This window comes from Osmerus mordax, chromosome 24 (genome assembly GCF_038355195.1).
Source record: "Osmerus mordax isolate fOsmMor3 chromosome 24, fOsmMor3.pri, whole genome shotgun sequence".
NCBI lineage: Eukaryota > Metazoa > Chordata > Actinopteri > Osmeriformes > Osmeridae > Osmerus > Osmerus mordax.
The window spans coordinates 2,236,804-2,249,269 of NC_090073.1; the positions used below are offsets into that span (position 1 = coordinate 2,236,804).

The window sequence follows — 12,466 nt, forward strand, 5'->3', positions numbered from 1 at the left end:
CCGCACACAGGGCTGTAAAACTGTCGTGATTTAACTGGATGATTAACACTTCTCAGACTACTGAACCAAATATGAGGTAACCTGACTCCCTGATCCTAGCCAAAACATGCCCAATGTGAGGGCAGCCCACATCCTGCAGCAGTGAAGAAAGAGCACTGGCCACACCCCCTCACCCCCACCCCTCTCACACACAGACACACCACACCATTTCTCAATATTTGAACGATTACACACCTCAAGTATTCTCTATGTTATTATGTACTCCAATTAAGTAATGATTGGTATGTACTACAAAATATAAATAAATGATATAACAATATACAGTATGCGCATGTCTAAAGGAGAATAATGGACGATGAGGTGAGAAGAATTGGTACTTGCAGGAAATAGGGGACCTAAAATGCACCAGACTGATAAAACACGCTCTAAACAGGATATTAAACAGCTAATAAACATTTAGAGGCATATAATGTTACTCTTGAAATGCTTAACCGGCAGTTTGAGGAAGGCGATTGTTTGAATTTTCACAGGGTGTTGAATGAAAACTGCTCACCACATTTGATGCAGTATGTCACATCGTGGTGAGGTAATAGTGACACATCGTTACCATGGTAATTTGGGTTGGCAGAGTGGGATTCCACAGAACCACACACTAGGGAAAAACCCAACTGCATCTGTAATTCTCTGTTTGAAAAGCTTTTCATCAAGACATACTGGAACTAAAATCAATTAAAATATTCCTAACACCCCATTTGATGGATGGTGACAAATTCAAGGGACAAGAGTTTTTGGAAGTTAATCCTTTTAGCAACTTTACTCAGCTATGTTTACATTAGAGAAACTCCAAGATTTATAGTAATTTGGCATCTGGGAAGAAGTATGAATATCCAATCATGGAAGAATGAAATATTGCTGCTTGATCCAGTTTTAACCCACATTGACCATGCTGTTTCTCCTTCTTGGCTACTATAGAACAGGAAGGCTTTTGGGGCAGAGGACATTACAGGATATCATGCACAAGGTTTTCAGATTAGCACCATATGTAAGGGGTTTTTACATTTACTGTAGGAGAAATTGAAATCTGTTTCAGTTCTGTGTCTTCACCTATTAGTCTCATGGCGGCAAATCAGAGTTTTAAAGGAACCAGCTTGCATCACTCCTCTTGTGTGCATGGATCACTGGCCAAGAGTGTGGCAGACCCTCTGTCTCTGAAAAGAATTTGCATGCCTTCAAGATGATAATAACCCCTAGCAGTCCAAAAAAGTGTGTGTGTGTGTGTGTGTGTGTGCATGCATGTGTGTGTGTGATGTGTGTAGAGGGGTCTCCTGGCATGTTTTACCAGTACAGAGACACACGATCTGATAATGACATCAGTGGCATGTTCAGACTTTCAAGTAGACTCCTCGATAGCACAGAAGACTCCTCCAGATCAAGAATTCTCACCCACCAGAGATGAGAATATCCTCCCTCTGGAACTGATGATAATATTTAAGAGCTGAAAAGGACCAACACTAGTCCAACTCCCCAGGTCATTGGTGCTACTGCAAGGTTTTGGAAGCCTGACTTCAGTTTCCCACTGCTTCTTGAGGGGTTTTGAGCTGTTCACTTGGCTGATCTGTGTGACTTGCCCTTGAGGAATGCATATTCTCAGCCATCCCTTGCATCACGAGGCAATTAGAGTGGATCTGTGTAAATGTAAAAATCCCTCTATTGGTCCTCCACAGGGTTTGTTTGTGTCCTGGCAATGGGGCAAAGCTTTAAAGCCCCCTCTTCTCTGATGACCTGAGTCTGGGAGAGCCCACTAATGAGCACCATTTGGGTCCTACATTTACAACACATGCTGGTTAATAGCCCGCAACCATGGTTTAACTGCAGCTCAGGCTGTTCTGGCTGGAGCAGCTCTCTAATGGAGAAACACTAGACATGCTCACAAGCTCACCACTGTTGAAACGTCAACCTGAGATTTATATGTGTTCACTGCAGTTGGATCACTCAGTAAAAAAGTCACCTCCAGATGAGTGTTTATATGGATGTGACCTTGGAGTCTATTTTTGTACAACTTTGTATAATAAAGTTGTTTGTCGTTGGAAAGAGAGAATGACAGAAAGCTCAGAGGATGGACATCTGTCTTCAAAATGTATTTAAGTCTTTTTCAGAATCATTTAATTTTAAGATAATAAACCTAATGAGACTCACAACAAAACATTTTCACAAGATAAACACTGTCTCTAATCACATTAATGATTGTGGATACTAGATTGGAGTAAATCAGTCCACAGACTTTACAAAACTAAAGGTTCAATGTATTCTGGTCCTGGTCTTGGTTAATGCGATGTCTTATATTCAATTTTCCATAAGCTCCGAAGAAGGCTGAACTTGTGAACTAATGAAATACTTCTGGTTCCTCACACGTTAAAATTAACAGCCACCGAGACCATTCTCGTGGAACCAAGAAAGCTCGCTCCTTCTTACCCGGACACGTTATCCAGACGCACAAAGTAGCACTAGCTGATGAGAGATAAACAAGAATCAGCTGTCACAGAAGCCGTCAACATGGCAGAGGTAAGCACTAAGAAAGCTAATAAGTTTTTGCAATCGTTTTATGCCATAATTAACAAACATTGCTTCAACCACACAATTAATTAGTAATCTTACGATTTGTTGTTGTTGTTAGAAGTCTGTTTTACCTAGCTATTTAACTGGGGTTTCTTGCGGTACAACGTTTAAGGGACACTACTACTAGTAGAGCTAGCCTAGCTAGTTACAGTGCTGTATTAGCTAGAGCTAGTCCGCTCACAATATCACACCGTATCAAATCTGTCATTTACTAACTTCTAAATTTTTATTATCAATAAGTTCCATATTGTCGATTGTCTTTAGCAAGGTTTCTTGAAATATTCTAAACAAGCAGTATAGAGGCAGAGCTAATTGGCTATAGCTAACTTTAGCTGCTACGAGTACAACGCGTTAGTAGCCAATGCTAGTTATCAACATTTCTGATAACCAGCCTAGCTAGTGGAGCTAACGATTTTTCAGAAAAATGTATACGGTTTGTTTATAACACTAAAGTGTTATGCTATCAAATTACTCTTATATTATGAATTACAATGAAAAACCAGCTGTATATTTGAAAATCTAGCTACCTAGCACTAGCTGTATGATAGTTCACCGTGAATGGGGCAGACGGAACCACCTTCACCCCCTCCCCCTCTCAATTTCAAAGTCTTCTAGCTATATCTTCCTGTATTTGTTGTGGTGGTGTTGGTTGTTTTGTGCTATTTTATGAATCAGTTTCATTAATTGACAACTTTTAAGCGTTCTTCAATTATAGCTTTGTTCTGCAAATTTAGGTAAGCCTGTTGATGCATCTTTTTTTTTTTTTTTTTTTCATGTCTTTACCCTCCAGACTCACAGCTTGCAGGACATGAGGCAGCCGCCAGCCATCTCTGCCAAAGTGTTCATCCAGAGAGACTACACCAATGGTACTGTCTGCCAGTTCCAGACCAAGTTCCCCTCTGAGCTGGAGACCAGGGTACAGTACACACAGTGAACATCAAATCAAATGTATTTGTGTAATCCTTTTTACAAGCAATGTCGCAGAGGGCTTCACATACGCCCATAGAACTGCTCCTCCACCAACCTAACCCCTCAAGGAAGACAAGGATAAAAACTGGAAGAAACCTTGGGAGGAGCAATTCAGCGAGGGATCCCCTCCTCCAGAGACTGTTAACCTATTAAATATACCAATCAGTTATGTGTAAGTCATTAACGCCACCTAATTTCCATAGGCGTTAGACTCCTATGGGTTTGTGAAGTTAAACACTCCAGTAAAGGCTGAAGATTCTACTGATGAGTTTTTTTTTTTTATCCTCACTTGAACTTCCTGGTCTGAGAGTTGCAGAAAAGGTTTGAATTCCAGGACTTGGGAATGATCCAGGGAGGGAAACGCTAGTCTCTGAGGCTAAACAGACTCTTGCTCCGTGCCACATGAACGTGCGAGCAAAACGGTTCAGAGTTTGCAGGACAAAGAGCGCCATTTCTCCACGCGCGGACCACATGAAAGCTTAGCTTTATAACTCTGTAAGCCCAGCACTTCTTACGTTTCCTCTTGAGTGGGTGGACTCTAGCACACTTGTTTTCCTGTTGGATGCACAGCAGTGTACACACACACACACACACACACAGAGAGTCCCAAATTAGAACCACTGGAGAAACAGAGGCTGTCTCTCCATGGAGTCAACATCAACAGTACCTTGTCATAAATTAAAACCCTCTCCAACATTTTTCTTCCACTAGAATCCAGTGCTGTATAACAAATGGGCTTTGCAGTGCACTGCCAAGCCATTAAGAGAGCTTTTATTTATTTTTCCTCTGTTGAGAGAGGTTTCAAGTTTCAATCCTGGAAGAAATGTTCTACCATCCCTGAACTCGATTTTAGTCCTCTAATTCTCTATAATCATTTTCTGGATTGGGAGAACTAAATGAGGATGCACAACATTTCTGGTCTGTTGATTTATTATTATAGGTTCTACATTCATTTTTTTTTTTTAGGAGACATGTGTGGAAAGGCAGTGAGATTTGACCATGTTCGGCAAATACAGAGCACTGAGTCAGGACAGCGTCAAAAAATGACTAGCACAATTCAAACATCTTCCACCCCCACTTACGCAATGATTTTTTGCTCTTGACAGTGTACCATGCAGACTTTCAATTTACTGGTCAAGATGAGCATGTCTAATAGCTCGACATAGAATGGCAAACAATACTATCTTCAGTAAACAAGACTATCTTCAGTAATGTTCTCTCCCAGGGCTGTACTTTCTCCCTGTTCCCGGAACGCAAAAACAAGAACGCTCAGTGCGTCCGACGTAATGGAAAGATGCTCAAATGCAGCAATGTGGTTTGAATCGTGGATGGTTGGATGAGAAACTAGAGGCAGAACAAAGAGCTGCTAATGGTGGGCACCAGATTCGTACACTGAGAGCACTTACGTGCTGGAGCTTGTTGCTCAATTCCTTGGGCACATGATGGAGCCGAACTTGGAGGGTGTTCAGGAGAGCCTGACTCTTGCTGGTCTGGTCTCCAGGGTCTTGGGTAGCTGCCTCCATGTCTGCTGCCTCGCCACGGTGTGGGACCCACTCAGGGGACCAGACCCAACTCACACTGTCGCCCAGCCTCGCTGTGACCCAGCCACCCATTCACGCTGTCACACAGGTGTCCTGTCACACTGACACCCAGTCACACCATCACCCAGTCAAATGGGCCCAGTCCCACACCTGTCCTCCGTCTCCCTTCTCCTCTCAACGTGCGTGAGGAGGGCCTGAGGGGGGGGGGGGGGGGGGGGGGGGAAGTATAGCTACACTGCCTCTTTCAACTGGTCTGTAATAGGGGAGTGTGATTACTTGGCCACATCGTGTTTCTCATATAAGTCATACAAGCAGTCAGCGCTGGTTTGGTGGAAACTCTGGCAAGATGAATGTGTTCCCAGATGAGATCTTCCCTCGCTGCCTCTGGTGTGTCCTGCAGGGTCGAAAGTGAAAACATGCGGTGAGCCTCCAGCCAAGGTGTCCTCATTCTTCAAGGAGTGGAGAAAGACGCTTCGTTCTCTTAATTTTCAAAGGGGGGGGGGGGGGGGGGGGAAGCTAAATTCTGGGAATCCGAGCATATACGAGCATAGAAAGGAACGGAGTCAAGAAATGCCCTTCCGCACTGCCGTTCATCCGACGACTCGGCGTGGATGTTCGAATTGATCCCTCCGTGTGGGGTGTGTGTGTTGCAGATTGACAAGCAGCAGTTCGAGGAGACCGTGCGGACGCTGAACAACCTGTACCTGGAGGCTGAGAAGCTGGGAGGCCAGTCGTACCTGGAGGGCTGTCTTGCCTGCCTCACCGCCTACACCATCTTCCTCTGTCTGGAGACCCACTATGAAAAGGTCAGGCTCACGAAAGACGGTTATAGCGCGTCTCCGTTCCCCCCCCCCCCCCCCCCCCTTTTTGCATTGATTACTCGAACGTACATCCCCTCGAGTTGTCTGTAGAAGTTCCAAACTGTTTACAGCTTGGATTTTCAATCCAGCCGAGGCCTGTGTTTGATTTATAGAAGCTGAAGGTCCTTCTAGCGTGTTCCGTCCTGCAGCAGCCCAGTCTGTCAGTCGTACTTCCTGTTCACAAAGCTCTCTATTGGAACAGACAGGAATGTGGGCTAACAAATTTTGGCTTGATTTGTTTTTAATGGTGGACCATCAGGATGGAAATGTGTGTTATTTGAGATGACTAGTCAAGTTAGTTTTGTTGAAAGGAAATCGACTGCCGATATCCAGGCACAATACCAGGAAGTCTCTCACCCGTGTTTCGACCCATGAGGGTCGAGGGTGAGAGAACGTCGGTCAACGGCCTCTAAAGCAAAAGTTCTCGCTTCAGCACACTGGCTGTCTTCATCTACAGAGAACACAAGGGGGCGGGGGGGGGGGGGGGGGGGGTTGAGGAGATGAGGTTGTTTCCTATGACTCGATCGGTTGGAGTACTGCCAATCGCCTAACCCTTCGGAGTCAAAGTGGGACAGGCAAGAGAACCGAATCTGACTTGTGATGAGATGGAAAAATCTGTTGCTCTTCTGTTTTTGGCCCCATCGCAGGTTCTGAAGAAGATCGCCAAGTACATCCAGGAGCAGAACGATAAGATCTACGCTCCGAGGGGTCTCCTCCTCACCGACCCCATAGAGAGGGGCCTCCGAGTCGTATCCTATCTGTTCAACCTGACCCATGACCAGCAAGCACATCCAACTGTTGTTCATTACAACACTAGGAAAATCTGACCCCTGCATTCTCCAGCATCCATGTCAGAACAGACCCGTCCAGCACGATTGGAAACGGGGTGTGTTTTTCCTAATGCCTTTTGAGGCTTTAAAAAAAACAAAAATGATCAGGATCTGAAGAAACTGATTAGCTCGCGGTGGTAAACAGAGAAATTCGAGCTGAGGTTCATACGATAACAAAGCTGGGATTGATATCATTCAGGACCAGCTCTACTGGGCTGATGTGCTAAAACAATACAGTTTGGTGTGTGCGCGCGCGCGTGTGTGTGTGTGTGTGTGTGTGTGTGTGTGTGTGTGTGTGTGTGTGTGTGTGTGTGTGTGTGTGTGTGTGTGTGTGTGTGTGTGTGTGTGTGTGTGTGTGTGTGTGTGTGTGTGTGTGTGTGTGTGTGTGTGTGTGTGTGTGTGTGTGTGTGTGTGTGTGTGTGTGTGTGTGTGTGTGTGTGTGTGTGTGTGTGTGTGTGTGTGTGTGTGTGTGTGTGTGTGTGTGTGTGTGTGTGTGTGTGTGTGTGTGTGTGTGTGTGTGTGTGTGTGTGTGTGTGTGTGTGTGTGTGTGTGTGTGTGTGTGTGTGTGTGTGTGTGTGTGTGTGTGTGTGTGTGTGTGTGTGTGTGTGTGTGTGTGTGTGTGTGTTTTCCAGTGCTCTGTGCTCCCCTCCACCGCTGCTTCCTGGTAATGGAAGCCAGCCGTGCACCCTCCAGCCGGAACCGTGTGGGATGTACGGTTGCACTATAATAACACCAGCTAAAAGTGACATGTAATCCATGGCATCTGCATAAAATCAGAGGGTGCCGAAATGCCTCTGCTCTCCCAAGTGTGTGTGTGTGTGTACACGCGTGTTTGAGTGTGGGGGCGTGAACGTGCGTGTGCAGGTGCACGCCTGGGTGACTAGGCTCGACATTCCAGCGGATGGTGCAGGGAGTGGCAGGGCTCCTGGCTGGTGGGGTGATCGAGAGACATGACCGAACTCGCCTGCAACCGAGGCTGGGGTCATGTGGCCTGGGCCGTGACTCCAGGACTGTTGGTTTGCCGACTGCTGTGGCAGAGAGGGGGTGGAGATTGACGGGAATGTCACACCTTCACTCCCACCAACCACGCCACTCGCGTCCCCGTCCCCTTCCCGGTACACGGGGACCTCGGTGACAACCTCTGGCTGTGGGAGGTGGATGAAGCCTGTTGGCTTCCGAACCAAATGGTGTCAGCGTAGCCAAGTTGCTGTTAGTGACAACACTGTAGTGAAAGGATGTCAGGCTAATGACCTACTGTATTTGAAGTGATCCGGTTCCGTTTTCTTAACCCGCCAACTTCATCAAGGTTGAGATCACCATCTTCGAAGACCACATGGGAAGATAAAAGACCAATGGGTGAGTGTTACAAAGTTGCCGACCGTAAAGAAAGAAATGTCTGAAAATGTTTCTCTTTGATTTGTCCAATGGTGAGATTGAGTGGAATTATTAAGTGTGCATCATTTACGCGCAGTGAGGAATTCCTAATTACTCTCCTGCTGTGTTCTTATGTCAGTGCTCTCCTGCTGTGTTCTTATGTCAATGCTCTCCTGCTGTGTTCTTAAGTCAGTGAAGCCATGGGGTTCTCTTAGTCAGTATCGCTCTGATTCCTCAGTCACCGCCGGATGGATTTCTTGCATAAAACTGTTTCATGTTCACAAACCCCAGATCTCCACCACTCACATTAATCTCCCTCCTCTTTATATCTCAACAGTCTTTTCCCACCGTTGTAAGTTATTACACGCGACAAATCATTTCCCCATTAAGAGTTAGATTTTCTTCTCCTTCTTCTTGAGGGTGAGCATTCTGCCGCGAAGACGCTGGAGCTAGTCTCCGACGGCAGACGATGAAACCCTCGCGTCTTAACTCCTCAGTTATTCCCCCCCCCCCGCCTCTCAGATAGCACTGTCCCAGTGGAGTCTCCAGGCCTCTGGCGATGCAGAACACTGCTCGTTCTGTGTACCTCAGGTGCCGCAGCCCCTACGGGACAAAGTGAACAGAGAGATTAATCTTCTCATGTCCCAAATTCCTGCCTGGTTCCTCTACACGTATACATGTCTCGTTGAGGAATGTAAACGGCCTTTTTTTTTTTTTACAAGTAGCTGTTGAGAGACGGGTGCCCTGGATCTTGGCCATGGTCATAGCAAGGGTAAGCTACACTCAAGTAGTATGTAAAGCTGCTCCCCATCTATCCTTCCAGGCACAGAATGGGCAAGATGTGCTCTTTTCCCCCTCCTCCTTTCTCCTTCTCTCTTAGTCCCTCTCTCTACCCCTCTTTGCTCCCCCTCCCCCTCTCTCCTCCATGGTTGGAAGCCCCAGAGGAGCTGTCCTGGAATTTTACAGTTCAGGTGGAAGTATGAGACGAATCGTCCCCTGGTGTAATGGCCCCAGCCGGTACTGTAGGAAAACAGGCCCTACAGCAGGAGAATAGCTGTAAAAGAAGTCGTTCAGAGATGACCCAAATGGTTCCCTCCACCCTCCTCCAGATCTCAGACCCACTGCGGCGAGATCGTCCCTCAGTCGGTCCACGTCCCTGGCCTAGCCCGCAAGAGCAGGCTCCTACAAATCATTAGCTTTCGGCCCGCAACTCTGTGTTTATGGGCAGGCCTGCCGAAATGGTGTCCTGGGCAACGACTTGTTTGTATTGTCTGAGTGTCTGACACGTGACGTTTCCCCTGGCAGATCGGACGCCTGCGTGTGCGGAGCTTCGGAGGCTGGTCGTGTTCCGCAGCACGCGGGGACTTCACCTCCTCGCCACCGCAGAGCCCCCCCCGGGGCCTCGCTCCCTCTCTCCCTCCCGGGCCCTTTTCCGATACGCTGCGTCCGTCCTTACGGCTCATCGTAAGCCGTCGAGGTTTCGATTCCTGAAAGTCATTAGGATCGGCCCGTGCCGACCTGCCCCAACGTTCATCGACCCATCCGTAGGAGCGACGGGAGGGAGGAAGGGACTAACTTTTCGAGCGTTCGGACTGCGTTTTTTTTTTTTTATCTTCACTTCTGCGTCTAAACAATCTGTCCTGTTCGTTGCTAACTAGCCTAACTCGTGTATGTACAGTAATGGCCATCTTACTCCTTTTAAAATACGTTACTTAGGCTGTGCTCTGTTTTGAGGGGCCCCCTTTTGAGCATCTACATCTATCAAATGAACTGCTTCCTAGGGATTGGGATGTTTAAGACTTAAGGAAGAAGGTTCTTTGTTTAAGTGTGGCTCCATTCACAAAGGCACCCTCCAAACAAAGTTGCCTAAATATTCCATGTAAGAATGTGTTCTGTTATCTGTAATCCATCTTTGTCAAAGCTTCACATTTCAAAACCAAACGGCACAAATACCCCATCATGCATTCTGCATGTTTGCAAAAAATGTTAAGCACCATGGTTCTTTTGTTTGTGTAGTTAACTGTACCATGTCCTCACCTGTGCCATGCATAGGATACAGTGACTGTTGGTTTTGTCGTGCTTTCTCGTGTAGTAATTGCACTCATCATGATGCCTTTGACCGAAGCAGAGAAGTGCTCTTGATAGACAGTGCCTGTATTGGCTGTGAATATTGCCTTGTAGTAAGTTCAAAGTTGGGTGCTGTCCGGTGTATTGTAATATTTATCTTATTAGAGTTAGCTTTGTTCTACAGTTGATGGCAAGCATTACAAACCGAAAACTGAAAAGGATTCCTGTCCCGAGGCCCACCTCACAAACCTCTTGATTCTTAATGTGTTTCAGATAAAGGACTTGGTTGAGAAATCTCAGCTCATGTTGTTGAACACTCCCAGCCAAAATGAGATTGAAAAGTGCTCACTGTTGCTTTGCTACAATAATGTGTTTTGAATGTGAAATATTTTATCTGAAATAAAATATCTCTAAGATTTTGCAAGTAATTTATCGCCACCAAAATATAAAGTTACAGATTTTATGGAGACTGAGAGATGATGGTTTATGGAAGGCACTGCTGAAGCATTCACATTACCTATAATTATTATGTACATATGATTGTGTGTTCTGTTAAATAATGATGAATGATGACTCATTGATTTCATTTGGCCTTTTTAACTTTTGTGTTTAATTGAGAAATTGTAACCTTTTATATGTTCTTTTTTTTTTTAAGTTCACAAGCAAACTCTTTTCTTAATCTATGTATTGTATCAATAAAGAAACTGAAATATGTTCAGCTTGTGAATTGTATTTTTAAAAGGCAGCTCGCATGTCTGCAGGAGTGATTATCCATTCCTTGCTAATCTATTTCTGCATATAATGGCTAGTGCACCCATGTTAATCGTATCTCCACATACCTAATTTGAACACAGCCAGTTCTGGTAAAGCCTTCCCACCTTGATTTAGAGAGGAAAAATACCCAACAGAGAGTCTGGAATAACACCAGGACTTTCCTGAAGCTGCTCTCACTTCAAGGCAATATTTTCTCCTGTCTACAAGAATTATTAGCGTAGGACTAGACCTGCCTAAATCCTCTGAAAAATGCCTTCTCACAGCTAAGGAATAGCATGAGCAGGAAGCCATGTTTCAAGTGGAGAGGAGATCCAGGGAGAGCACCTGGCTGAGTAACCCGTTTGCCCAGCGGACGGGAAGGACTGAGACCTGATCACCTGTTCCTTCTGCTCCCAGCAACAGCAAAAGAAAGTGACCGGTGAACCATATCCCCTCCAGTTTTTTTGTACGTTTTTTTTTTTTTTTTTACCATGCCCGGACTATTCAACCAGCCTCACACATAATTGCTTTTCCCCTTAACCTTTTATCACATGAATGCCGTTCTTTGTTACCCCGCAGAGCAGGAGATTTTCCCTGAGCGTGTCTAGTCAACCGAATGTCTGTCGTTACCGACTGAACTCCATCTCAAGTTACCCGTGACATTCCCTCGATGGCACGGCCCAGTCGGTGGTCTCTGTCTTCACTCCGCAAAGCAAGCCAGATCCTTAGCCGTGCACGTAAATGCGCATGAGAAGCGATTGTGTGTCAGAGAGTAAAGACTGCGTGGACCCTCTGGTTTGGTTTCCGTCTCAAGATGTCTTCATGCGCCGTCAGTAGAAGCAGACATGGGCTAGTGGAAGGAGTGCATCAAGCAGATGGGTGGTCTTGGTAGGGGACTGAACAAACACTTGGCTAGGCTGTGTACCAAACATCTAATCAGTCAGGGAGAGTGAAAAGCGAGTGTCGAAGCTGATAGGTGTAATTTATGTTCACGGATGAATCACGCCTCACAGCCAGGGCATGCATGACTTGGCCTAAATGCAGCATTTCTGCCAGAGACTTGCATATTTGTCTTAGCTCGACAAGCCTCGCAGCTCTCTCAACAACAACAGAACTCTTGAGAGTGGCCCTGCTGGTCTTACTCTGGTGTGCAATGCAGGTTTGTTGACATTAACACAAGTGACTGTCCAAACACAGAGGAATAGAACCTGGATTAATTCCAACCCTACCCATGTTTCTCTCTCTCTCTCTTTGCCTCTCCTTTTCTTTCTCGTTCTCCACTCTGCTCCTGTCCTTCACGGCAGTTAGGTATAACTTAAGGCCAAACTAAGCTTGGCATTAGGCGTATCTCACAGCTTCAAGCCTGAAGCCTTCTTGCAATTTACGACTACTGTAAATCACTTCCTTTATGGACTACTGTATATATCATCATGAATCATGAATGTCTACTGTACTT

At 45.8% G+C, this 12,466-nt stretch overlaps 1 protein-coding gene across 2 annotated transcripts; it reads left to right on the forward strand.

The window, feature by feature from the left end:
* The first annotated feature begins 2,515 nt into the window (after nt 1-2,515).
* Nucleotides 2,516-10,970, forward strand: golga7 (golgin A7). 2 transcript variants are annotated; one of them, XM_067228322.1, is made up of 6 exons: nt 2,516-2,562; nt 3,407-3,532; nt 5,780-5,932; nt 6,634-6,735; nt 8,123-8,172; nt 9,014-10,970. In XM_067228322.1, the coding sequence occupies exons 1-5, from the start codon at nt 2,554-2,556 to the stop codon at nt 8,159-8,161; spliced, it is 429 nt and encodes a 142-aa protein (XP_067084423.1). In that variant the 5' UTR covers nt 2,516-2,553; the 3' UTR covers nt 8,162-8,172; nt 9,014-10,970. The 2 variants fall into 2 exon arrangements, with proteins under 2 accessions (XP_067084423.1, XP_067084422.1); XM_067228321.1 differs by having other exon boundaries at nt 9,496-10,970.
* Nucleotides 10,971-12,466: the final 1,496 nt, after the last annotated feature.

Coding starts and splice junctions, on each gene's coding strand:
- golga7 (XM_067228322.1), top strand. Junction 5,933..6,633: donor TGGAGACCCACTATGAAAAG/GTCAGGCTCACG, acceptor GCCCCATCGCAG/GTTCTGAAGAAGATCGCCAA. Junction 6,736..8,122: donor TAGAGAGGGGCCTCCGAGTC/GTATCCTATCTG, acceptor AACTTCATCAAG/GTTGAGATCACCATCTTCGA.